General features: G+C 51.7%; 1 protein-coding gene across 1 annotated transcript in view; it reads left to right on the top strand.

The window, feature by feature from the left end:
* Positions 1 to 1,654: 1,654 nt before the first annotated feature.
* NUP210 (nucleoporin 210) overlaps positions 1,655 to 27,247 on the top strand; it is a 106,249-nt gene continuing 80,656 nt past the window's right edge. The window contains exons 1-3 of the mRNA XM_054480320.2: positions 1,655 to 1,905; positions 23,431 to 23,567; positions 25,825 to 25,956. Coding sequence (XP_054336295.1) covers positions 1,742 to 1,905; positions 23,431 to 23,567; positions 25,825 to 25,956 — 433 coding nt within the window. The 5' untranslated portion in view covers positions 1,655 to 1,741. The remainder of the gene's footprint in view (positions 1,906 to 23,430; positions 23,568 to 25,824; positions 25,957 to 27,247) is intronic.

Consider the following 27,247-nt stretch of genomic DNA (forward strand, 5'->3'; position numbering starts at 1 on the left):
ACATATGTATATGTGTGTATATGTGCCATATTTCATATATACATATGTGTGTGCACGTATATGTGTGTGCATGTGTGCCATATTTTTTATATATATATGCTTGTTTATGCATAAAATTTCTCTGGATGTATACTGAAGTGGGAAACACTCATTGCCTATAGGGAAGAGTATTAGGTGATGGGGAGCGAGAGGAATCACTTTCACTTGGAACCCTTTTGAGCCTAAGTTTCAACCATCTGTCTGGATTACCTGTTGGAAAACAAATCAATCTTGTGCAACCCAGAAGACACCCACAGACTTCCTCACAAATACCCACTCTGAGGCTGCCTTTTCCGCAAAAGTCTGTTTTTTGTTTCTTCAAAGGGAGCCCGTTGGAATTCCCCTCCCAGAGCACCTGGTTCCACACAGGGCCGACCCTCACCCCCTTAGTTCTGGTATCTCCAGAGATTTCCCCCAACACACACCTTCCCTGGTCTAGGGCCCTCAGGCTTTGAGGGTGACCCCAAACACCCCGCATCAGCATCCAAAAGCCCCATGATCCCTGAGCGGCAGGCTCAGCCTATGCGGGCCTCGCTGAAGCCCAGTGCGGTGTCTATGCCCAACTCAGGGGCCGCCGCCTCCAAAAAGCCTTCCTAGCCTTACTGACATTTATCCTCTCCTTCCTGGTCACCCAGTGGCATCGTTGTGTGTCTTCCTGGTTACAGTCAGCATCCACTTCCTGCACTCCTTAGACAGCCGGCCGGTGCACCCTCACCCCACCCTTTCCTGACCTCCCGCTAGGCTGGGCCTTCTCTGCAAGGCTAGATTCATATTTTAGCGGCACCAAGCAGTCAGGTGCCTGCTGACGCATGCCTTCATGCAATTCACGACAGACAGCTAAAAGCCACAGAGCACAGCGCGGAATCTAAGGCCTTCCATTGGTGTGCGGGTGGATTCCGCGGTGCTGAACTTTCTTTTGTGGGTGTGGGGGCCGTGGAGGGGGTTGTGCTCTGGCAGCGTTGGCGCCCTAAATGACCTATAGGTAACCTCTAGTGGTTTCTGCAGGGGGAGCAGTGCGGAGGACAAGAGCCTGGGGCTCTCTGGCTGAGTGATCTGGGGGCCATTCAACCGGTTTTTTCCTGGAGAAATGGGGATCTTAAGGCCTCTCTGGAAAGGGTGTGAGGGGGTCGAGGGGGAGAGGGCCCCGGGCCTTCAGCGCTTCAGCAGGTGGCTTCCCTTTGCAAGCCCGGGGTCCCTCTTCTGGGAAGCATGGTCTAGGACAAGGCAGGCGCCGGTTTTCTGCATCCCAAATGTCCTGGGGCATGTGTCCCTTCCTTGCTGACCGTGGGCCCGGGCCTGAGCGCAAGGTCCAGAGCCGGCGGCTTGGCTCCACCGCCAGGGGCACAGACCAGGGCGGGATGCGTGCTGCGGGGCGCCTGGGGGCTCCCCCTTGGGCCTTCTAGGGTCCAGGGGTCCCCGCGGGCGCGCCCCAAGCCCTCTCCCTCGGCTCCGGGGGCCCGGGCGCGCGCCCATCCCCCAGCCCCGCGTCCCTGCGCTAGGGCCGGGCTGGGGGTGGGGTCGCCGCGAGCTCGGCCCCCAGAGTTCCCGCGCTCAGGCCCAGGAAGCGGCCGCCGCCGGCGGCCCTCGCCCCGCCCCCGCGCTCATCACCTGCTGGCCTGGCGCGCGCGCGGGCGGGAGCGAAGTGCAACGGGGCGGCGCGGGCGGCCGGGCGCAGGGTCGCGGGAGGTGACGCGCGGCGAGGATGGCGGCGCGGGGCCGGGGGCTGCTGCTGACGCTGTCAGTGCTGCTGGCGGTGGGCCCCTCCGCAGCTGCGGCCAAGCTCAACATCCCCAAAGTGCTGCTGCCTTTCACGCGGGCCACGCGCGTTAACTTCACGCTGGAGGCCTCGGAGGGCTGCTACCGCTGGTGAGGCGCGCGGCCGGGCCGGGCGGGCGCCGTGGGCCGGGCTGGGCCTTCGCGCTGAGAGGCTGGGCGGGCGCCGGGAGGCCGGCAGAGCCGGCAGGTGCGCGGCGCGCTCTCGCTGGGCGCTAGGCTGCAGCAGTCGGAGCGGCGGGTGCGCGCGGGTCGCCACCACTGCTCATGTCATGGCGCCATCCGGGCCTCCGCGCCGCTGAGGCGCGAGCAGAGCGGGCGCAGCCTGGTGGCCGTGACCCGCGTGTTCTGGGTTGTGCGGGAGGAGGGGTGGCCTGGGGAGCGGCGTCTGGGACCGCAGGGCCCCAGCCGGCCTGACCCGGGAGGGCGCGCCGGGGCAGCTGGGCCGCACTTCCCTTGCATCTGGGTCCCCAGCTCGGGTTTGTCTGTGACCGCCCTCGCCCTGGCGTGGGTAGTGAGTCTGTGAGACGAAGCGCAGCGCCTAGCGTCGCGGGGAGAAACGGAGACCCTGGAGGAAAGCAGTTTTGGAGCGAAGCCCAGGGGCCGCTTTACAGAGGCGAAGTGAGACGAGGCAGGCCGGCGCTTCCCCTCAGGCTGCCTCGGCGCGGTCCTGATGCTCAGGGCATTTCCATCACCCTCCTTCTCGGGTTGGGAGTTCTCCAAGGGGTCGGTTGCGGAGTGTGACCCTGTGGAACCACAGGGACCCATGAAACCAGAGACCGACACTGACAGGGCGGTGCAGTCCAGCCCTTCCGTTTTGCAGACCAGGGGAAATGGAGCTCCTGCCCCTGGCAAGGCTGAGTGGGCACGACTGAGCGCCCTCAGCTTCACAGCCCAGCCCTACTAGGGGTGAAAAGATGGGCTTCCGCCCTTCCCACCCCCAGGATACTCATTAGTTGCTCCCTTTATTTCTGTTTCAAGACTGGGTCAAGGTTGAGGCAGAACGGGGTGTGACACATGACAGAGGCATGTGTGTGTTAAGCCTGTTTGAGTATTAGTCTGTGCGTGTGTGTAAGTGTGATGCCCGAAGCTCAGACCAGCCAGCTTTCTCTGTTGCTTGCACTATTTACCCTATTTCTTTTTTTTTTTTTTTTTTTTTTTTTTTGAGACGGAGTTTTGCTTTGTCGTCCATGCTGAAGTGCAGTGGTGCGATTTCGGCTCACTGCAACCTCCGCCTCCCGGGTTCAAGCGATTCTCCCGCCTCAGCCTCCCGAGTAGCTGGGATTACAGGTGCAGGCCACCTGGCTAATTTTTTTTTTTTTTTTTTTTAGAGTGCCCTCCAGCCCTTGTTGCCGAGGCTGGAGTGCAATGGCGCGATCTCGGCTCACTGCAACTTCCGCCTCCCCGGTTCAAGGGATTCTCCTGCCTCAGCCTCCCGAGTAGCTGGGATTACAGGCGCCCGCCACAACACCTAGCTAGTTTTTTGCATTTTTAGTAGAGACGAGGTTTCACTATGTTGGCCAGGCTGGTCTCAAACTCTGGATTCACTATGTTGGCCAGGCTGGTCTTGAACTCCTGACCTCAGGCGATCCACCTGCCTCAGCTTCCCAAAATGCTGAGATTACAGGCGTGAGCCACCATGCCTGGCTTGTCTGGCCAATTTTTGTATTTTTAGTAGAGACGGGGTTTCACCATGTTGGTCAGGCTGGTCTCGAACTCCTGACTTCAAGTGATCCCCCCACCTCTGCCTCCCAAAGTGCTGGGATTACAGGCGTGAGCCACCGCACCCGGCCTGCCCTATTTCTTTTTTGAAGGTCTCCTTCCTGAAATCAAGACGTACTAGGTCAGCCCATTGCATTTTGGTTTTAGTGCTTTATGCACCTGGAGGCTCCTATTTCTGGCCTGATGTCAGAGGCTGAACTTGGGCGTTAGGTTTTCTGTATCCCAGTCTAAGGCCTTGTCTTGTGTGGGAAAATCAGCTGTTAGTCAATACTGTGGTGGGGATACATGCTCATTCTCTTGTTGAAGCTGTCTGTCCTCTCAGTATGTGAGCAAGAAAGAGGAAACTGGTTATTAAAAACAGCTGGCTTCAAGTGAATCCCTTTGGATATATTTGTGTGTTACTTTCTCTGAGAGTCTATAGCTGTACTTTTTTCTTTTTCTAAACTAACAACACTTTTTTCCCCCCAACATCATTTTCTTTTCTGAGAAGAGCTGAAGGGTGTTGGTGGATTTTAATTTACTTGGTAGGAAAAAACATTCTTAATCTCTGATGCATCAGAGAAGTGCTAAGTACCTTATAACGTGTTTGGCATTGATCTGTAGTTTGTATTGCAGATGTGTGACTGCTATCCAAAGTGTCTTCTCAGAGGTGTTTGGTAATTGTGATTCCCCCTTAACTTGACAGGAAGACATTCTGTCAATCAAGCATTGAGAATATTTTCTTTATTTTTAGTATTGCTATTCCTAGTGTAGTCATCTATTGCTGCAGTTTTGAAGAATCTCCTCTGGAGATTTTAAGAGCTGGCCTATAGACATGTATCCACAGTCCTCTAAACCTGGGAGGAACATTACCTCTTCATCCAGAAAGTTCATTGTTAAGTCTCTCAGACGAAAAAGAAAATGAGAATTCTGCCAGACCCTGTGGGAACATTTGCACATCCTTTGAATTTGCAGCTGAGCTCTAAGTTTACAGAAATCACTGTGTGTACCTGAGCCAACAGCTTCATGTTTACTTTTCCTATTTTTTTATTTTATAGCATCAAAATTGGACAATTTTAGGGCCAGGGGAACCTTAGAGGTCACCTAGTTTAAACAGCTTGTGTTTCATATAGGAAAACCTGAACTCCAGAAGGGGAAGTGATCTCTGGGAAGTCTTGTAGCGATGGACACTGAGTTGGAGCAGGAGCTGCTGGGACCCCTCCCTGTCCCACGCCATTAGACCTGGGGACTTGCAGCCTCTGGCTAGTTTGCCAGGCTCTAATTGAGTCTCTCCAACTGCACCCAGACAGCACTGGTTTTGTGACAAGTTCCTGATTCCTTCTAGATATTTTGCATAATTGAAAGTGTTCCATAAAGTATATTTCATTTGCTCCTTTTAAAGGTATCCTTTTATATACAAAACGACCTCATATCAAAAACTGGGAGAACAGACGAAAAAAGAAATCATGCCATAATCTTTCAGCTGTAATACAATCACAGGCAGCATTTTGGTTTCTTTTCGGTCACTTATGTTTCCCCTCCTAGCTCCTTTCTTACATTGCCTTGAACCTGGTTATTTGGGCACCTCGGGAACCTCCTCCCCTGCCAACACTGGCTAGCACTGAAGCCCAAGCACTGCTCTGTTGCTTCTTTCTGAGGGCTCCGTGTCTGAGCACCTTTCTGCTGGGTTGAAGTTGCCTCCTCATTGATTCTTTCCCTCCCATGGAGTCCCAGGGTTTTCTGGGTGCTCCAGCAGGGGGGCCCTGTCTTGGAGAAAGTGAGTGGCTCAGATTGGTTTCCCAGGGGTGGAGCCTGAGGCAGGATTCTGCTGCCCTAGTTTACAGAGAAAGTGCTCTGTTGGGCAGCTGGATAGGGAAGGGAGGCTGCCTGCAGGTTGTCCTGCCTTCAGGCGAAGAGACCAAGCTTTGAGCTTTTGTACTCACTGTCAGGCAGCCATTGGTTCCCCTGGGGAAGGGGATGTTGTGCGACCTCCCAGGCCTCTTGCGGAGACACTCTGTTTTGAATTACGACCTGCAGCTCCCCTGGCTGAGGTGGGGAGGGGATGTGGACCTGCCTAGTGAACAACATCCAGACACAGCACACACAGTGACTGCCATACCAAGCTGTGCACAAACTTCTCCTTTCCTGCCCCTGACAGTCTCTCCTGGGCACCTTGGAGCCATCTAACGTGTGTGCCAGGCCTGGTCCTGCACCAGGGTACACCCTCTCTTATGTGGTCTGGGGCACTTCTCAGTCACAGGTGTAAGGATTCTCAAACAGGCAGATGGGAGTCTTTTCAGGGCCAGGGAAGGCACTGGTCCCTATGCCATGGAGCTTGGCCTTGGGGCATGCTGTACCCCAGGCAGCCCAGATGACCCCTGGGGAGTCCCTCTTTGCTGAGGGGTGACTGTGGGAGGCCAGAGGCCAGCACTACCCTTGCGTATGGATGTCCTGGGTCCCTTTCCCTGCCCCAGCAGGGGAAGCTGCAGCAAGTCCCCTCACAGGCCTTCATGGGTGAAGTTGGGCAGGAAGGGTGAGGGATGCACACTGAGCCAAGTCAGAGTGTCATCCGGCCTAGCTGGCTTCTGCTGGGCTCAGGGACCCTGAGCCTCTGGGACAGGGGCAGGTCAGCAGGTCACATGCTGGAAACTGCACAGGTGAGGCAACAGGGCCTGTAAGAAGTTGCCCCATAGTCAAAATAAAAAATTCACAAACTGGAAACAACCCAAAAGAAGGAGTTGAATTCAACGGGAGGCCCCCAGTTTGCTCTTCTGTGCGTCCTTCACTTGACCTTCCCTGAGCCCACACCTGTATTTCTGCTCTCTCCGTTGAGAGTGTTTTCCCCTGTACCACTTGATTTGTGTGCGTGCTGCATCCCCACACGCCTAGGCCAAATCTCTGTCTCCTTTCTTATGCCCGGCCTTAGAGTCGCAGGCTTTGGTCGATTGTGTTATCATCTGGGCCTATTTGATGGCATTTCTGGCAGTTAGAAGGTGGGGTGGAGATACCAGAGCTCCCGCAGGGCCTGGGAGAGGGCACACGGTGAAGACCCGTCCTGCCCGAGCACCAGGGGACAAGCACTGATGGACAACACATGTTTCACCGAGGAGGGTTGGAGAGTCACTGAATAAGAGGTGACAAATGTCTGTGACTCTTTTTATTTTTTTATTTTTTGAGATGGAGTCTCGCTCTGTTGCCAGGCTAGAGTGCAGTGGCACGATCTCGGCACACTGCAACCTCCACCTCCCAGGTTCAAGCTATTCTCCTGCCTCAGCCTCTCGAGTAGCTGGGACTACACGCACATGCCCAGCTAATTTTTGTGTTTTTAGTAGAGACAGGGTTTCACCATGTTGGCCAGGATGGTCTAGATCTCTTGACCTTGTGATCTACCCGCCTCAGCCTCCCAAAGTGCTGGGATTACAGGCGTGAGCCACCACACCCAGCTGTCTGTGACTCTTACTATGAGCCAGGCACTACTTGAGGTCCTGGGATGTGACAGTGAAGCAGCAGGAGATGCCCTGCTCTCGAGGACTCACAGTTGATTGCCAGAGTTAAACGGTTAATTAAGATGAGATCTGTGGATGCATGTGAGGCAGGAGTAAGTCCTGAAGGAAACAGAACTGCAAGGCATGGAATGCGTTTTGGGGAGGGCGCTCAGCATAAGCCTCCTGGGAGTCGAACTAGGAGTGGAGTGGGGTTGAGTTGCAGGGGACAGCAAGTGCAAAGTCCCGGAGGAGAGATGGAGCTTGTCAGAAGTGCGCAAAGGCAGCACATTTGGTCAGGGCAGCAGGGCTGGGAGGGAGGGTGGAGAGGTTGGCAGGGCGGGGCCATGTGGGACCTTGTGGGCTGTGGTTAGGAGACAGGAAGGAGAATGCCGGGTCAGATGTTGGGCAGGGTTAGACTGGGCCTGGTTTTTGGGCCTTGTTCTCCCCAGCCCCTGAGGGCTGTCTGTATCTGTGGCCCCTGCAGGGCTGGACCAGGCCTTGCTCAACTCCCTTCACCAGGCCAGAAGCAGGGAAGTGCCACGAAGTGTCTGTGGACCTGGGTTGACCTGGGCCTTGGGTGATTTTTTTCCTGCTTCCTTTGTGGGTCCCCTACTCTGCCTGAGCTCTGTCAGCCCCATGAGGTAGCTTCCGCTCTGTAGACCCTGCCTTTGGGTACTGTTAGGGGCTGGACCCTGCGGGTGGATGGGAGGTGGCCTGTGTCATCCACCACTCTCACCCATCCGTGTTCTTTGGGCAACTCTCACTTCTCTTTTCTTTTCACTGTTGCTTTCTGGCCTGACCCAGGTCCCTGAGTTCCCCTATGGCCTGCCCGCCTCCTGTTCCTGTGTTGTGAAGAGTGGGGAGCACCCCCTCAAAAGCAGTGCCTGCCAGACGCCAGCACATTCTGTGTGCCAGTGGGGCCTCATGCGACAGTGGGAATGAGAAAAATTCACTCTTTCAAAACTCACCGTCAGTCCTTTAATTTTCCTCAAAATAAAAGCTTTCTTCTGGTGTCCATATGTGGTTTACATGTTTTTTTATTTTAAATTGTGGTAAAATATATATAACATATAATCGACCTCCTTAACCATTTTTAGGTGTAGAGTTCTGTGGCGTGAAGTACATTCACAATTGTTGTGCAGCCATCTTCACCATCCACCTTCAGAACTCTTTCATCTTCCCAAATGGACACTCCGTACCCATTAAATAGTAACTCCCTATTTTCTCCTGCTCGGGCCTTGGCCAACACCGTCTTTTCATTGTACTCTTTGATGTTTGCCTGTCTCCCAAGAGAACAGGCAGACGCCTAGAGTCTTTGTAGGTAGCAACTTCCCCCCAGGACCTACTGACGCTGCTTTGAGTCATCTGGATGGATGGCAAACGCTATGAGATTTTTATTTACACTAGTGTGTAAGGTTTCCTTTTTTTTTTTTTTTTTTTGAGACGGAGTCTTGCTCTATCGCCCAGGCTGGAGTGCAGTGGCACAATCTTGGCTCACTGCAGCTTCCACCTCCGGGGTTCAAGCGATTCTTCTGCCTCATCCTCCTGAGTAGCTGGGACTACCGGCGTGCGCCAATATGCCTGGCTGATTTTTGTATTTTTAGTAGAGACGGGGTTTTGCCATATTGGCCAGGCTAGTCTCGAACTCCTGACCTCATGATCTGCCTGCCTCGGCCTCCCAAAGTGCTGGGATTACAGGCGTGAGCTACTGCACCTGGCTTTTTTTCTTTTTTTGAGACGGAGTCTCGCTTTGTCACCCATGTTGGAGTGCAGTGGCCTGATCTCGGCTCACTGCAAGCTCTGCCTCCCGGGTTCATGCCATTCTCCTGCCTCAGCCTCCCAAGTAGCTGGGACTACAGGTGCCCACCACCACGCCCAGCTAATTTTTTGTATTTTTAGTAGAGACGGGGTTTCACCGTGTTAGCCAGGATGGTCTTGATCTCCTGACCTCATGATCCACCTGCCTCAGCCTCCCTTTTTTTTTTTAATTGAGATGGAGTCTTGCTGTATTGCCTGGGCTGGAGTACAGTGGCAAGATCTTGGCTCACAGCAACCTCTGCTGCCCGGGTTCAAGTGATTCTCCTGCCTCAGCCTCCTGAGTAGCTGAGATTACAGGCACCCGCCACCATGCCCGGCTAATTTTTATGTTTTTAGTAGAAACGGGATTTCGCCATGTTGGCCAGGCTGGTCTCGAACTCCCGACCTCAGGTGCTCAGCCCTCCTCTGCCTCCCAAAGTGCTGGGATTACAGATGTGAGCCACCACACCTGGCCAAGGTTTCCTTTTAAAGTAATTTTTTAGTAAAGAACAATCCATTTAAAACAATAATAAGAAAAGGGCTGAGCGCGGTGGCTCATGCCTATAATCCCAGCACTTTGGGAGGTTGAGGCAGGATGATCGCTTAAGCCCAGGAGTTTAAGACCAGCCTGGGCAACATAGCGAAATCCTGTCTCTACTGAAAAAAAAAAAAAAGCTGGGTGTGGTACAGGCACCTGTGGTCCCAGCTACTCCTGAGGCTGAGGCAGGAGGATTGCTTGAACCCAGAAGGTCAAGACTGCAGTGATCCATGATTGTACCACTCTACTCCAGCCTGGGCAACAGAGTGAGATCGTGTCTATTAAAAAAATTAGGCCGGGTGCAGTGGCTGGCCAGATGCAGTGGCTCATGCCTGTAATCCCAGCACTTTGGGAGGCTGAGGAGGGCGGATCACCTGAGGTCAGGAGTTCGAGACCAGCCTGGCCAACATGGCGAAACCCCATCTCTACTAAAAATACAAAAAAAAAAAAAAAATAGCTGGGCGTGGTGGTGAGCGCTTGTAATGCCAGCTACTTGGGAGGCTGAGGCAGGAGAATCGCTTGAACCCGGGACGCGGAGGTTGCAGTGAGCTGAGATTGCACTACTGCACTCCAGCCTGGGTGACAAGAGTGAAACTGTCTCAAATAAATAAATAAGTAAATAAATGAATACGAGTGGTACCTGTATGTGACTGCGCTAGGGCGGGTGTCCAACCAAGAGGAGCCTGATGATGGGGAGGGGCTGTTGGCAGGTGCAGGTGTCTAGGCAGCTGCCCCTCCTGGCCAGAGCCTGCAGGTCCAGAGGCAGGGGCTTCCAGTGTTGCAGAGGAGATGTGGGGGTGGTGACGGGGGGAGGGACAGAGGGAGCCAAAATGAAAGAACTAATTTTTCTGTTAATCCCTTTGCATACTATGCCCCCACTTAATCCTAAAAATGAACAATAAAAAAAACTCCTTTGGTAAGAATGACTGCACTCTACAAATGAGGAGCCTGGGTTCAAGAGCCTCACAGCTGGTTAGTGGCAGAGCTGTGTTCAAAACCAGCCTCAGATTCAGAGCCACACTCACTCTCAGATGCCTGGGGAAATGCACCACCCTTCTCAGATGATTGTTGGTTTACCCAGTTTCCTTCAGCTGGGTTTTAAAACTTCAGTAGTACTTTATTTTTCCAAGACAGGTTCTTGCTGTGTCACCCAGGCTGCAGTGCAGTGGCGCAATTATAGCTCACTATAACCTCAAACTCCTGGGCTCAAGTGATCCTCCCACCTCAGCCTTTAGAGTAGTTGGGATTATAGGTGTGAGCCACCACGCCCAGCTAATTTTTAAAATTTTTATTTGTTATTATATTTTTTAGAGACTCGCTATTGCACAGGCTAGTTTCAAACTCCTGACCTCAAGCAATCCTCCTACCTTGGCCTCCCAAAGTCCTGGGACTAAAGGTGCAGCCACCACACCTGGCTAATTTTTTTTTTTTTTTCTTGAAACGGAGTCTTGCTTTGTCACCTAGGCTGGAGTGCAGTGGCGCCATCTCGGCTCACTGCCAGCTCCGCCTCATGGGTTCCCACCATTCTCCTGCCTCAGCCTCCCGAGTAGCTGGGACTACAGGCGCCCGCCACCATGCCTGGCTAATTTTTTGTATTTTTTAGTAGCGACAGGGTTTCACCATGTTAGCCAGGATGGTCTCGATCTCCTGACCTCGTGATCTGCCCACCTCGGCCTCCCAAAGTGCTGGGATTACAGGTATGAGCCATCGTGGCTGGCCTTTTTTTTTTTAGAAATGGGGTCTCACTGTTGCCTAGTCTGGTCTCAAACAAGTGATCCTCCTACCTTGGCCTCCCAAAGTGTTAGGGTTACAGGCATAAGCCACCATGCCTGGCCCAATGGTGCTTTTAAAAATCAGTATTGGCCAGGCATGGTGGCTCACGCCTGTAATCCCAGCACTTTGGGAGGCCAAGGTGGGCGGATCACCTGAGGTCAGGAGTTTGAGACCAGCCTGACCAATATGGAGAAACCTCATTTCTACTAAAAATACAAAATTAGCTGGGCATGGTGCTGCATGCCTTTTCCTAGCTACTCGGGAGGCTGAGGCAGGAGAATCACTTGAACCTGGGAGGTGGAGTCTGCAGTGAGCTGAGATTGTCTCATTGCACTCCAGCCTGGGCAACAAGAGTGAAACTCTGTCTCAAAAAAAAAAAAAAAAGAAAAAAAGGAAAAAAAAATCAGTAATAGCTGGGCGCAGTGGCTCACACCTGTAATCCTAGCAGTTTGGGAGGCCAAGGCAGGCATAATGCCTGAGCTCAGGAGTTAGAGACCAGCCTGGGCAACACGGTGAAACCGTTTCTACTAAAATACAAAAAAAAAAAAAAAAAGCTGGGTGGCGTGCTAAAAATTACAGGTGGTGTGCACCTGTAGTCCCAGCTACTCAGGAGGCTGAGGCAGGAGAACTGCTTGAACCCGAGAGGCAGAGGTTGCAGTGAGCCTAGATCGTACCACTGCACTCCAGCCTGGGTGACAGAACAAGACTCCATCTCCAAAAAAAAAAAAAAAAAAAAAAAATTAGTATTCAGGATACATTTGGAGGTGGGGGCTGATTCAGGTGGATGTTAAAACCATCTTCTGCTTGGGTCTGGAGGCAGCACCAGGTAAAAGTGGGAGGCCTGTGGTCTTGTTTTGAACTCCGTGTACCCTAGCACAAGGGAGCAGGAGAGTGTCCAGACCAGGGGTTCTGAGCTAGACTACACTAAGGCCCATGTCTAGGGACTTGGCTTCATGAAGGTCACTTAACATCCATGCAAAGGATTCCTCATGTATCAAATGGGGGTTTTAATAGGATTGTTTGGAAGCAAATGAAATGTTTATGATATGTTTCACTCTGTGATTGACACATAAGAAAGCATAGAATAAATGAAAGTTTCAAGGTGGTACCAGCATAGTCAGGTTCTGGTGAAGGCTGTTTTCCAGGTTTTAGACTGCCCACGCTTTGCGACATCCTCGCATGGTGGGAAGGGATGAGCAGTTCTGTGGGACCTCTTTTATAAAGGCGCTTAGTCCATCCATGAGGGCTCAGACTTCATGACCTAATCATGCACCAAAAGCCCCACCTGTTAGCACGTGTCATCACCTCAGAAGCGAGGATTTCAACATCTGGATTTTGGGGGGATACAGACATTCAGACCATAGCAGACAGGCACCTACAGAAAAATTGAGTGCTGTTACTGGAAGGTATGTGGAGGCTGAGCAGCCCAAACCCAGCACGTGTCCCCCACAGAAATGACACTCACAGGTCGGCTGCTTGCCTGTTGACAGCTGTTTGTGGGAAGGGCAGAGGAGGCCTACAGACCCCGGACTTACAGGGGAGCTGGTGTGATGAGGGAGAACATTGAGCAGGACAGAGTCAGGTGCCTTTGAGGAGGCAGCCTGGCCATGTGACAGCACCAGAGCTCCGTCTCAACAGCCGTCAGGTGGGCACATGAGACCTGCTGCTGCACGGAGCTTTTGGGATACTCTGAAAACACTTGCAGAGTATGCAGCCCTAGATGCCTTCTGTTCCACTTGGTACATTTGATAAAATTAAGTTTGTAATTAAAAACTTTTTTTTTTGAGACAGAGTCTCTCCCTGTCACCCAGGCTGGAGTGCTGTGGTGCGACCTCAGCTCACAGCAACCTCTGCCTCCTGGGTTCAAGCAATTCTCCTGCCTCAGCCTCCTTAGTAGCTGGAATTACAGGTGCACGCCATGATGCCTGGCTAATTTTTGTGTTTTTAGTAGAGACAGGGCTTCACCATGTTGGTCGGGCTAGTCTTGAACTCCTGATTTCATGATCCACATGCCTTGGCATCCCAAAGTGCTGGGATTACAGGCATGAGCCACGGTGCCTGGCCTAAAAACCTTTTTATAAAGAAAACTCTAAGCCCAGATGGCCTTGTCTATAAATTCTGTGAAAGATTTAAGGAAGAAATGATACAGGTTCTTTACAGACTCTCAGGAGAGACAGAAGGAGCAATTGTTTCCTAATTCACTTTTATGAGGCCAACATTACACTCATTGCAAACCAGATAAAAGCATTATAAGAAAAAAAAATCCCACAGACCAAAAGCACAATTTTTTTAAATACTAGCTAATCAAATCCAGAAAAATAAACAAGACTAATATATCATGACCTGGTAGGGCATATCCCAGGAAGGCAAGGTTGGCTCAACATTTTAAAAAAATCAGTGTAATGACCATATTAACAGAATAAAGAAGAAAAGCCATGTATTTGTCTCCATGGATGAACATTCACCACCCACACCTGATAGAGTCCATGCCTGCCTGTCCTTAAAGTCTCTGCTTGCACAGTGCCCCCTCAGTGATGCCTCCTCTGAGTGTCCATGGAAGATGGCAGCCCTGGCCCTCCCAGCATTTTATCTGTCTTTAGCCATTACTAAGATCCCATCTTCACTCACTCATTTTGTCTGTTCTTGTTCTCCTTCCACTAAAGCGAAAGCTCCGTGAAGGCAGAGGTTAATGTGTAGTCTGTACCTAGTTGTGTCCTTGGCACCTAGAACACTACCTTAAATATCACTAGTAGCCCAGTATTTATGGTTTCAATAAGTGTATGAATGCCTTAAAGACCCCAAGGAGGACCAGCGGTGCCATGGGAGCTGATAGGAGGGGCATGGGTGTTGCAGATAGGGACAGTCCATGGAAGAGATGCCGTGTTTGGTGAGCTAAGAAGGTTGGACAGCATACCTGTGGGTCAAGAGGTCATGTGAGGTGGAGGGACCAGCATCAGCAGAGGAACAGAGGTGGGGAAGCTGGGAGGGAGGGAGGAGTGGGAGGCAGCGGCTTCGGAACAGAGGTTGGATTTGATGGCAGGTGGTTCAGGCTCTTTCCAGCAGTGCCACCTTGGGCCAATAACTCTGTTTTGGGACTGAATCTTTGATTCAGGCTTTAAGGATGCCTTGGTGGTATCATTGGGAGGCCTGTGAGGAGGGCCCTGACCCTAGGGCTTTAGGGTCAGGCTTCAGGGAAGAGGAAGGACAGGTTCAAGCAGGAATAATCACAATGCCTTGAACTCCTGGGCTCAAGCCATCCTCCTGCATAATTGGAACTATAGGCACAACCCACTGCGCCCAGCTTTTCTCCTTTCTTTAAAAAGCAAAGTCCTTGTGGTCAGAATCATCCCAAACATTGCAGGACCACAACTCCTTCATTTGGGAGCCACCTCCTTTTTCCTAGATCTGAGAGCTGTGACAAGAGCTTGATATATATTATCCCAGCCCTGTGCTTTGTATAGGTGCTATTTTCATTCCCATTGTGCAGATGAGGATGTGGCAGCCCAGGGAGGTTAGCTCATTTGGTCAAGGTCACGCAGCTGGTGAGTGGCAGCAACCATCTGTCTTACGACCTCCCATTCCACAGATACCAACAGATGAGATAATTGAGTGAGCCATGTCCCCATCCCCGAGGGCTACTTGCTGCACTACACGAGGGGTCCCTGGGAAAGCCACACACACCACTCCCGACTATGAAGCCTGCCATGTGTGCTGTGTGGGGGGTGGGGAGGGGTGGGGCAGAGGTGTTGGTGAGTGGGAGGGTGGCGTAGACATGCCGCCCACCTGCTGAGGTACAGGGAAGAACGACAGGTGTGCAGGCAAGAGGATCAAGTGTCCTTTTAGAGGAGTGGCTATTCATTTAGACTGGATGGGCAGGGGAGGGCTTTTCCTCAGAAAAGTTGCCAGACTCTGTTTCTTTGGCCAAACCTGATGTGGTATCCAAGTGAACTGGGCTATGAGCGGGCTGACCTGGCTTCGGTGGGTGGCAGATGAAAGTGTTGGCATCTCAGCCAGTGAGCCCTATGTGCAGACCCTGCCTTTTCTGCTTAGTGAGGCCCTGTGTGTCCTTTAGTGGTGTGTCTCCAGACCCGGTTTTGAGTATGGGCTGAGTGGCTGCATGGGCCACCTATGGCCCAGAGCCTGTACTGGTCAGGGACTGTGTGAGCTGTTGTAGCCACGTGCCTCTTCCAGCGGTTCCTCTGTTCCTCATGGTGGGTCCCAGCCAACCAGGGAGAGGCCTGTCTGGTGTTTAGAGTTCCTGATATCAGTGTAGGACATTGCCGTGCCCCTGTGCTCCCAGAAATTGGAGAATGGCAGCTTATATCAGACTCTGTACCAGAGGGAAGGCATGGCTGGCATTGCAGGGCTCGGTTCCCCTCTTCCCTGGACCCACGCTTCCCCAAGGTGTGCCTCAGTAGTGGGTGGTGGGGACTGCAGTCACTTCATTGCCACCATTAAAATGCTGCTGCTTTTATGTACTACCTATACTAGAATTTACTGAACATTTCCTTCAAAATGACTCACTTTTTAAAAAACATTGACATTATCTTTCGTATTAACATTTATGAGCTCATGAGTTTGGTACATTTGTTTTTCCTGAAACACTTAAATGAATATGTAATAGTTAAAATGCATAATGAGTCTGTTAAAAAATAGCTCATCTGTGCATCATCTAAACTGGTGGTGGGTGTGTCATATCCTGAGGAAAATGCTCCTGGAATGGGAGAGGTATCTGATCTGGAGTCACCCAGGCCTAGCTGCGATAGTTGGCCCTGCTGCTGACAGCTGTGTGGCTTTGGGCAAATTACTTAACCTCTCTGAGCCTCAGTTTGGTTTTCCCATATTGGGCTGGTGGAGGATTCAGTGATAAATAGAAGTGTTTAGCTCTGGGCCTGATACATGGTGCCCTTTCCTTTCCTCAGTTGCCCTTCTCATTTCTTATACCCTCCCTGATTAGTCAGGGTTTTCTGAAGAAACAGAACCAATAGGACATATATATCATATATATATAGCTCATATGCATATATTCAATAGGCTGTATATATAGCCTATATATATATATCTTATACACACACACACCCCTCATATGTATATGAGAGGTTTAGTATAAGGGATTGGCTTACATGATTATGGAGGCTGACAAGTCCTAAGAGCTGCATTCAGCTGGAATCTCAGGAGAGCTGATGGTTTACTTTTAGTCTGAAGGCCAGCAGGCTCAAGACCCAGAGGAGCCTGTGTTTCAGCTTGAGTCTGAAGGCAGGGATGCTGACATCCCCACTCGATGACTGCGAGGCCCAGAGCGGGAATTCTCCTTGCTCAGGCTTTTGTTCTGGTCAGGCCATTACCTGATTGGATGAGGCCCACCCACATTAGGGGGCATCTACTTTACCCAGGCCACAGATTCAAATGCTAATCTCATCCAAAAACACCCTCAGAGAAATGGCCAGATTAATGTTTGACCAAATATCTGGTCACTGTGGCTCAGTCAAGTTAACATGTAAAGTTAATCCTCACACTCCACCAGCACACTTTTATTTTAATAAAAAACAGTCCTTGGATATCTCAGTGCTCTCCAGAAACGAGCTGTTCCTGCCTGCCCTCACCTCTCTTATCTCCTCCTGCACTCCCTGTCTCTCTTTGCCTGAGTTGGTTTGATCAACTACCATGTCTGTGAAGAATTACCCACCCTCCCTCCATGTAGATGTAATTCTTCTCTCCCCAGATCCTGGAAACAGAAACATTCCCGACTTGCACATGACTGGCCAGCTCTTTCATTCCCGGCCTGGGAAAGAGCCAGCCTGAATCTCCAGGGACGCCTATAGGGTTTTTCTAAGGCCCATCCTGGAAAGCTGTGAGGTGCAGAGACAGCCGTTAGGAGGGAGGGCACTTCTGCGTGGCCCTGATAGCAGAAAGCATCCTGCTTTTGGGCTTGGAACCCCTGTGTCCTAGCCTGGCCTCTGTGGCCTTAAACCAGTCCCGTTTTCCTAAGCCTCAGTTTACTGATCTGTAAGATGAGGACGTAGCAGTAGTTCTCTAAGTTACAACTAACATTAGGGGGAAGATATTTTCATTTAGAAGTTAGAATAACACAGAAAAGAAATAATAATGTAATGAATACCCATATTCCTACCATCAGAATTAGCCATTGTGTAACAACCTATATTGGTTTCCAATCTTTTTTTAAAGAAATAAAACCTTCTGGATAGAAGTGAATTCCTCCTTACTGCCCCCACCATTTCCACTTCCACCTTCTCTATTTTGAGTTTGGTGCAAACCTTTCCCTCTGTAATTCTCTGGCAGACACTTTCTGTTGTGCTTTTTCATCCAGCATTACACACCCCTGTGAGGAAGGCAGGGTGGGTGAGGGCCCTGCCTTACAGATGAGGACGGAATTGGTGGCTGTTGTGGTTCTTTTGTGTCGCTTAAAGACATGCCCAAAGCTATGGGTGGGCTCAGAATGCCTGGGAAGGAAGTCAGATAACTGAAAGGAACACTCACACTGATCACAGGAAAACCAGCCTGAGCTGCCTGCAGCCTCTGGGAGGTGTTGGGATGGGCTGTCCCTGCTTCCGATGCGGGTCCTGACCAAGAGAGAGCAGGCCCCAGGGGAGCAGGGATCTGCAGAGGTCAGACGTGGCCTGGTCTGCTTGTGAGGAAGCCCTGGGAGGATGGAATCTTACTCCTGCTGCACAGAGCTCAGCCAGCTGAAGAGGGGATACAGGGATCAAGCCTCAGGCCCTGGGGCCTGAGGGGTGGGAGCCACCTTAGATGGCTTAGGCAAGCCTTCCCAGGCCAGGCTGCTTTCTCTCTCCCCCAGGCTCTGTCGTCAGCCCTGAGTGCTGAGAGGAGGGACTTTGTTAAGAAGGTCACAAGAGCACTCAGCACCTGCTGCCTCCCAAGTAGAGCCTGGGCAGGGGTCAGAGGTGTCCACAGAGACCCCAGGACATGAGAGCCCTGCGCCTGCACGGCCCTCCACCAGGAGGCCAGGCCTCAGAGCCAGGCCAGCATTGGAACCACTCACCACGTGAACGAATTCTGTGTCCCCCCCAGACTCATGTGTTGACACCTCATCCCCAAGGCGATGGCATTTGAGGTAGCACCTTTGGGAGGTGATGGGGTCATGAGGGTGGGGCCCTTATGGTTGGGATTAGTGCCCTTATACAAAAGGCCCCAGAGAGCTCCCTCGCCCCTTCTGCCATGTGACAACAGTGGGAAGACAGCAGGCATGACCCAGAAAGTGGGCCCTCACCAGACACCCAGTGTGCCAGCTGATCTTGGACTGCCAGCCTCCAGAACTGTGAGCAATACATTTCTGTTGTTGGAAAAACCCTGTTTGTGATGTTTTGTAATGGCAGCCCCAACAGACTAAGACGTGTGACTGTGAGCTCTGAAAATGCAGCCAGTACTACATGTCAGAAGCATGATATTTAGGATGTGTTGGGGTAAATCACATATTTTCTTAAAAATATGACTTTTTAGTAGGGATTTAAAAACAGGGAGGAATAGGCAGAGTGCAGAGGACTTCTAGGGAAGCGGTGCTGTTCCAAAGGATACTGCCATGGCAGGTGTGGGCTGTTATCCATCTGTCCAAACTTACAGGACATGGGATGCCGAGTGTGCACCCTCATGTCAGCTGCGGGTGTTCTGAGTGATTGTGAGGTCACCACAGGCTCCTCCATTGTAACCAATGCATCACTCTGGTGGGGATGTTGAGGGAAGTGTTGTGTATGCATGGGGCAGGGCATGTATGGGAAATCTATACTTTCTATTGAGTTTTGCTGTGCATCTCAAACTGCTTTAAAAAACAAGGTTTATTAAAAATTAATCTCACCTGTTACTTTTTTTGACGGAAAATGAAAACGTGGCCTGTGTTACACGTCTGTTGTGCAGGGCTATCTCAGGCTTGTATGGGTCCTTAATGTAGCCCTGCTGAGAGGTGACAGCGTGCTGGCAGTCCTCACAGCCCTGGCTCGCTCTCGGCGCCTCCTCTGCCTGGGCTCCCACTTTGGTAGCACTTGAGGAGCCCTTCAGCCCACTGCTGCACTGTGGGAGCCCCTTTCTGGGCTGGCCAAGGCCGGAGCCCACTCCCTCAGCTTGCAGGGAGGTGTAGAGGGAGAGGCGCGAGCGGGAACCGGGGTTGTGTGGGGCGCTTGCGGGCCAGCTGGAGTTCCGGGTGGGTGTGGGCTTGACGGGCCCCGCACTCGGAGCAGCCGGCCGGCCCGGCCGGCCCTGCCGGCCCCGGGCAATGAGGGACTTAGCACCCGGGCCAGCGGCTGCGGAGGGTGTATTGGTTCCCCCAGCAGTGCCAGCCCACCGGCACTGCATTCTATTTCTCGCTGGGCCTTAGCTGCCTTCCCACGGGGCAGGCCTCGGGACTGCAGCCTGCCATGCCTGAGCCTTCCCCTGCCTCCGTGGGCTCCTGTGCAGCCCGAGCCTCCCCGACGAGCGCCACCCCCTGCTCCATGGCCTCCAGTCCCATCGACCACCCAAAGGGCTGAGGAGTGCGAGCGCCCGGTGTGGGACTGGCAGGCAGCTCCACCTGCAGCCCCGGTGCGGGATCCACTAGGTGAAGCCAGCTGGGCTCCTGAGTCTGGTGAGGACGTGGAGAACCTTTATGTCTAGCTCAGGGATTGTAAATACACCAGTCGGCACTCTGTATCTACCTCAAGGATTGTAAACACACCAATCGGCACTCTGTATCTAGCTCAAGGTTTGTAAACACCAATCAGCACCCTCTGTTTAGCTCAAGGTTTGTGAATGCACCACTAGACACTGTATCTAGCTGCTCTGGTGGGGCCTTGGAGAACCTTTATGTCTAGCTCAGGGATTGTAAACACACCAATCGGACTCTGTATCTAGCTCAAGGATTGTAAACACACCAATCAGCACCCTGTGTTTAGCTCAAGGTTTGTGAATTCACCAATCGACACTTTGTATCTAGCTGCTCTGGTGGGGCCTTGGAGAACCTGTGTGTCGAAACTCTGTATCTAACTAATCTGATGGGGACGTAGAGAGCCTTTGTATCTAGCTCAGGGATTGTAAACGCACCAATCAGCGCCCTGTCAAAACAGGCCACTTGGCTCTACCAATCAGCAGGATGTGGGTGGGGCCAGATAAGAGAATAAAAGCAGGCTACCCGAGCCAGCATTGGCAACCCGCTCGGGTCCCCTTCCACACTGTGGGAGCTTTGTTCTTTCGCTCTTGGCAATAAATCTTGCTACTGCTCACTCTTTGGGTCCACGCTGCTTTTATGAGCTGTAACACTCACTGTGAAGATCTGCAGCTTCACTCCTGAACCCAGCGAGACCACGAGCTCACCGGGAGGAACGAACAACTCCAGACGCACTGCCTTAAGAGCTGTAACACTCACCGTGAAGGTCTGCAGCTTCACTCCTGAGCCAGCGAGACTACGAACCCACCAGAAGGAAGAAACTCCAAACACATCCGAACATCAGAAGGAACAAACTCCAGATGCGCCACCTTAAGAGCTGTAACACTCACTGCGAGGGTCCGCGGCTTCATTCTTGAAGTCAGTGAGACCAAGAACCCACCAATTCCGGACGCACTGCTACATGGACATGAAAGGTGTGGTCACTGCAGCCGGGCTCTGCAGGCTGTCCAGGCATCTCAGTGGCAGCCCAGGGAAGAGCTTGGGGAGTTTTACAAGAAGAATTTCAGGCTTCTTTTACTTGGATAGGAAGAGCTCTGTTTGCATTTATTGGGCCTGTGTCTGAGATTAATACACTGCTGTTATGAAGCAAGAAAAGAGTGGTTGTCTCTATTTTGTTAAAGAGACATAGGCTAGGAGAGGGTGTGGGATTTACAGGCCAGACGAGGACCCCAGATCCCAGTGCCCAGGGGCCATTGAATGATATACCACAGTGTTTTTAAAGGCAGGAGTGGGAAATGATGAATTCTCTTTCCCCCCATAGACTTCATTTTCTTTATTCTTTATATTTATTCATTTATTCTACTTGTTTGTTTGCTTGAGACAGGTCCTCATTCTGTCACTCAGGCAGAGTGCAATGACACAATCATAAGTCACTGCAGCCTTGAACTCCTGGGCTCAAGGGATCCTCCCACCTCAGCCTCCCATGTAGCTGGGACCACAGGTGCACACCACCATAACTGGCTAATTAAAAAAAATTTTTTTTGTAGAGATGGCGTTTCACTTTGTTGCCCAGCCTGGTCTCGAACTTTTGGGCTCAAATGATCCTCCCACCTCAGCCTCCCAAAGTGTTAGGATTAGAGGCATGAGCCACTGCACCTGGCAGAGTATAGACTTTTTTTTTTTTTTAAAGCAGTTTTAGGTTTACAGCAAAATTCAGTAGAAAGTACAGGCTCCTTTTTCTGCCCCCAGACCAAATCTAGGACCCAGGATTTGTTGAGTTTCCTTAGCCTCTGCTGCCCTGTGTGAACCTTCTAATTTGTCCTTGTTTCCACACTCTCTTTTGTGTACTTGTGTGTGGGAAGTTTAAAGCCCCTCGAAAAACACCGTAGGGCACTACTGCTGTCAGCAGTTGGATGGTTGGACGGAGTGTTTCCAGTGGGCGTGGGCCAGGTTCATAGGCACCTGCTTCTTGTCTCCTGTGTGTGCTTGTGCCTGCTTTGCTGTGTTCCTCGACTCTGTGCCGTGCTGTTTTCCTGGAAGAAATCCACAAGGGGCCACAGACACACTTCCTCCAGGGTGTAGACTGCTTTCCTTCACTGATGGATGCGGCTCATTTTCCGTGAACCTCCAAGGTCCATCTGCAGGCCTCCTGCCGCAGCCCACTGTGGCCAGGTGGTGTCGGAGTGGTCGGCGTGCTCAGGTGTGTTGGAAGAGGCCTTGTACCGGCTTGGCCCAGGGAAGACACTTGGCATCCAGCCAGAAGGCGGGACATCTGCTTGGGTGTGTTCTGCACCATTGCCTCTTTTTTTTTTTTTTTTTTTTTGAGGCGGAGTCTCACTCTGTTGCCCAGGCTGGAATGCAATGGCTCCATCTTGGCTCACTGCAGCCTCCTCCTCCCAGGTTCAAGCGATTCTCCTGCCTCAGCCTCCCGAGTAGCTGGGATTACAGGCATCTGCCACCAAGCCTGGTTAAGTTTTTGTATTTTTAGTAGATATGGGGTTTCACCAACTTGGCCAGGCTGGTCTCGAACTCCTGACCTCTGGTGATCTGCCCACCTCGGCCTCCCAAAATGCTGGGATTACAGGCATGAGCCACTGCCCCTGGCCACGCACCATTGCTTTTTGACACCAGGCAGTTTCTGACAAGTCTCCTTTAGAATACTCTGACAAGTTCCAGTGAGTTTAGGCAAAGTTAGGGAGGATGCAGAGACCCCGGAGTGTCTGCTCTGTGTCGGGTGCTGTGCCAGGTGTGGCCCCGAGAGACAAGCGCCAGGCACGGCTTAGTGGCCCCTCCTGGGGCCTTGGTCACACTATAAGCTCTCTGAGGACAGCATGGCCGGCCGCTTCCCATGGCCCTGCTTCACCCCAGGTCCTGCGTGGCATTCTTTTGGAGGCCCTGTACGCTAGGCCTGAGTGCCTGTCTGTAGACAGCACGTGCTAGCTGGGCACACTCAGTGTGGAGTCTGCTGTCCTCTGCCTCTCGTCCCCTTCTCACTTAGGCCTGGGGCAGTTATCCTGGGCCATGGATGAGAAACTGAGGCACTGACAGCAGATAGCTTTCCTCACACATTCTGTTATCCTTCTTCCTGTTATCCTCCCTGGGGAAATTGGCTCACAGACGTCTGGGCTCATTGTGGATGTGTTTATCTGTCTGTCTCCCCACTGTGGCTATAATATCCGCTCCACAGGCACTGGGAGCTCATGGTCATGGTTATCATTACAAGTAGTGATCCCCAGGGTTAGTAGAACCCGTTGGGGTTGGAAGCTGATGCCCGGAGCCTGCTGTGTGCCAGGCCTGGGCTAGAGGTTGGTCGAGATGCCTGTGCCCCCTCCCTGTGCAACGTGTCCGTCATGGGATCCCTTGAGCATCTTTCCTGCTGGTACTGAACGACTCCCACATCTGCAGGAGTCTTGGACGGTGGCCATCTGTTGAACCTTGAGGTCATTTCCAGGTGTGAGGTGTCCTGTTTGATTTGCTCCATGGGGACTGTGTGCACAGGCCCGGAGCCCTCAGCTTGTGGAGGTTTTAACTGGAGAGGCCTTGGCAGGGCCCCACGTCTCCTCTGGGTTTGGAGCTGGTGTTAGGCGGCCCATCTCACGTCTGTCTTTGGGTCCAGGACTGTGCCCTAGATGGGAGCCACAGCCTGGTGTCTGGATCCCACTGTGCCTTGCAGCACAGCTCCAGAGAGTAAATGCTGTCTTCTTCCACTGCAGGTTGTCCACCCGGCCGGAGGTGGCCAGCATCGAGCCGCTGGGCCTGGACGAGCAGCAGTGCTCCCAGAAGGCGGTGGTGCAGGCCCGCCTGACCCAGCCTGCCCGCCTCACCAGCATCATCTTCGCAGAGGACATCAGTAAGGGCTGAGTGCTGTGTGTGATCCCCGGTGGGGGCCAGAGACAGGGAAATGCCCACTGAGACCCAGGGTCCTAGAGGCTACCTGAGCCCATGGCAGGGCTTTCTCTTGTTGGGTGGCAGGACACCCAGGCAGGAGACAGGCACCCAGCAGGCAACACCCATCCCAGGCCTTGTGCCAGCACTTTGTACCATGTTCCCATTTGTGGAGGCTGGCTTGCTAAATTTCTAAATTATTATTTGTTACCTAAATAACTGTTAATGGGTATCAACTCATCACTATGACAGTTGTCCTAATCTATGAAATCACTCCTTTTCCTTCCCCATATCTAATTTATTATATTAGTTGTAAAATAGTTTGACAACAACAATATAATTTTCTATCATGCTTTTTCCCTACTTAGATTATAGGACATGTTCCATTTTACCATACAATTATTATTATTATTATTATTATTATTTTTTTTTTTTTTGAGACAGAGTCTTGCTCTGTCGCCCAGGCTGGAGTGCAGTGGCACGATCTCGGCTCGCTGCAACCTCTGCCTCCCGGGTTCAAGTGATTCTCCTGCCCCAGCCTCCCGAGTAGTTGGGACTACGGGCATGTGCCACCACACCCGCCTAATTTTTGTATTTTCAATAGCGACGGGTTTCACCAAGTTGGCCAGGCTGGTCTCGAACTCCTGACCTCATGATCCGCCCACCTCGGCCTCACAAAGTGTTGGGATTACAGGCGCGAGCCACTGCGCCTGGCCCATACAATGATTTTTAATGCTGAATAATATTCTCTTTTTTATGTTGCTGTTTTGAGAGTGTCTTACTCTGTCACCCAGGCTGAAGTGCAGTGGCTCCAACACTGCTCACTGCAGCCTCAACCTCCTGGACTCAAGCAATCCTCCTGCCTCAGCCTTTCAAGTATTTAATAGCTGGGACCACAGGTGCATGCCACTGTGCCCAGCTAATTAGTAAAATTTTTTGTGGCGAGTTGGGGGTCTCCCTATGTTGTCCAGGCTGGTTTCAAACTCCTGGGCTCAAGCAACCCTTCTGCCTTGGCCTCTCCCACAGTGGCGGGATTACATGTGTGAGCTACCACACCTGGCCCAAATAATATTCTTAACAGGAGGTTGTCCTATAAGCATTCCCTTGAATTGGGCATTTAGAGTGTTTTCAGATGTTTGTTTCAGTGTTACATATAAAAATAAATGTTTTTATATAGAGAACAAATTAGAGTTCTTTTACGTTATTTCTTAAGATAAATTCCCAGTTTTTCTGGGCCACAGCCTTGAATATTTTTATTTTTATTTTTTGAGATGGAGTCTCGCTCTGTTACCCAGGCCGGAGTGCAGTGGTGTGATCTTGGCTCGCTGCAACCTCTGCCTCCCGGGTTCAAGCAATTCTTCTGCCTCAGCCTCCCAAGTAGCTGGGATTATAGGCATGTGCCACCATGCCTGACTACTTTTTCTTGTATTTTTAATAAAGATGGGGTTTCATCATGTTGGCCAGGCTGGTCTTGAACTCCTGACCTCAAGTGATCCACCTGCCTTGGCCTCCCAAAGTGCTGGGATTACAGATGTGAGCCACCACGCCTGGCCAACCTTGAATACTTTTAAGGCTTTTGATACATGGGACTGTATTGCTGTGCCAGAAAAGCACACTGAAGTGCACAAGTATTTTTATATGGTACCTGGAGAATGGTCAGAACAATTTTGTATCTCTTGCTGCTATCCTTACACTTGAGGGTTCCCCAGGTAATGCCATTTACATACCTTATTTATGGAGCAAGTAAAAAAATCTCTGGGTGTGCCCACCGGCCCCTTCTGTACTATAGTTGATAGTCTTTTATAAAAACACCAGCATATGTGAAAACGAAAAACCACCAGCATAATCCCTAATCTCAGTGAAGGGACAGGGCTCTTGTCTTTGGGATGGGAACTCATCATACTATAACCCTTGTCACTTCACTGAATGGTTACACCCTGAACGAAACTAAGTTTTCCTGGAGTTTTCTTTGCCCACAGCTTTAAATGCTGGTGCCCCGCTGGAAAAGCCAGAATGGGTGGTGACAAGGCCCCCACAGCCCTTCCTTTCTGGTAGTCCCTGTTAACTGTCAGTGGGGCCATGTGCGAGGCAGCTGCTTGGCTTCTGAGGGTGAAGCTGGTGGTTGCTGTGGTCTTTGCCAGAGTGTAAGCCTGCAAGGCTTGGAAGTGGGGCCAGGGGTGGGGAATATCTTTGGTGCTGACCCCTCCCTGGGGTTCCTTCAGCCACAGGCCAGGTCCTGCGCTGTGATGCCATCGTGGACCTCATCCATGACATCCAGATCGTCTCTACCACCCGCGAGCTCTACCTGGAGGACTCCCCCCTGGAGCTGAAGATCCAGGCCCTGGACTCCGAAGGTGAGGACGTCCCCCTGCCTGTTTGTCCTCTGCAGCGCATGCTAGATCATCCCCCCACCATGACCCTGGCCTCTCTGCATTCCCCACTCCTCTGGCATCCAACCCTGTAGGTCCCTAGAGGGCAGCTCTGGTCAGGCAGGTGAAGTTGGTGCTGGGGGAGATGCTGAAGAGGCAGAAACCACCTCTGAGGTGGGCCTCAAGCCCTTGGTGGTGTCGAATCATGGTCACCCCTGGCCCTCAGGAACCCCTGCAGTGGGGCCTGTGTGCTCAGAGCTGTGGCTCTGTGACCCTGGAGCCAGACCCTGCCTGTCATAGTGTTGGTCCTTGGTGCAGCACATCTTGGGGAAGCTAGCATTCTTGGCAGCGATGGGAGGCAGGGAGAGGCTCCCTGCTCTGGATCTTAGGGCCAGTGGTGGCTTCCTGTTCCAGATCTCAGAGCATGTGTGTGGGTCAGGTCACATTTATGCTGCCAGCCCAGGGCACTGCCCTCACATCTTCACCTTGCCAGAGTCAAATATGGGCTTGTTTCCGGGCTGGAATTCTTCTAGGTGATCTCTTAAGGAAATAAGGGAAACTTTTTTTTTTTTTTTTTTTTTTGAGACAGAGTCTTGCTCTTGTTGCTCGGGCTGGAGTGCAGTGGCGCGATCTCGGCTTACTGCAACCTCTGCCTCCCGAGTTCAAGTGATTCTCCTACCTCAGCCTCCTGAGTAGCTGGGATTAGAGGTGCCTGCCACCACTCCCAGCTAATTTTTTTTTTTTTTTTTTTTTGTATTTTTAGTGAAAACGGGTTTTCACCAAGTTGGCCAGGCTGGTCTCGGACTCCTGACCTCAGGTGATCCACCCGCCTCAGCCTCCCAAAGTGCTGGGATTACACGCATGAGCCACCACACCTGGCCAGTAAGGGAAACTTTGTAGGTTAAAATTCTTGTCAGAGAAAATAAAAATCAGGCAAAAGATGCCTTTCAGATGATCTGCCCCAAAACCAAGTCCAAACCAAGGCTCACCTTGTCTTTGAAACCTTTTCTGACAACTCTAGCTCCTGTTTTTGAAAAAAAATTTCTGGATCAGGATTTCTTAGCCTAGATAGTATTGATTGACATTTGGGGTTGAATAATTCTTTGTGATGCAGGCTGTCAGTGTATTATAGGATGTTCAGCAGCATCCCAGGCCTGTACCTACTAGATGTTAGTAGTGTCTCCCAAGCCATGACAATCAAAAATGGCCCAGACATGGCCAAATGTCCCTGGGGGGCCAAACCACTGTTTAGAGCACTAGCAGACCCTTTCTTCCC

This window comes from Pongo pygmaeus, chromosome 2, assembly GCF_028885625.2.
Source record: "Pongo pygmaeus isolate AG05252 chromosome 2, NHGRI_mPonPyg2-v2.0_pri, whole genome shotgun sequence".
In the NCBI taxonomy this organism is placed as follows: domain Eukaryota; kingdom Metazoa; phylum Chordata; class Mammalia; order Primates; family Hominidae; genus Pongo; species Pongo pygmaeus.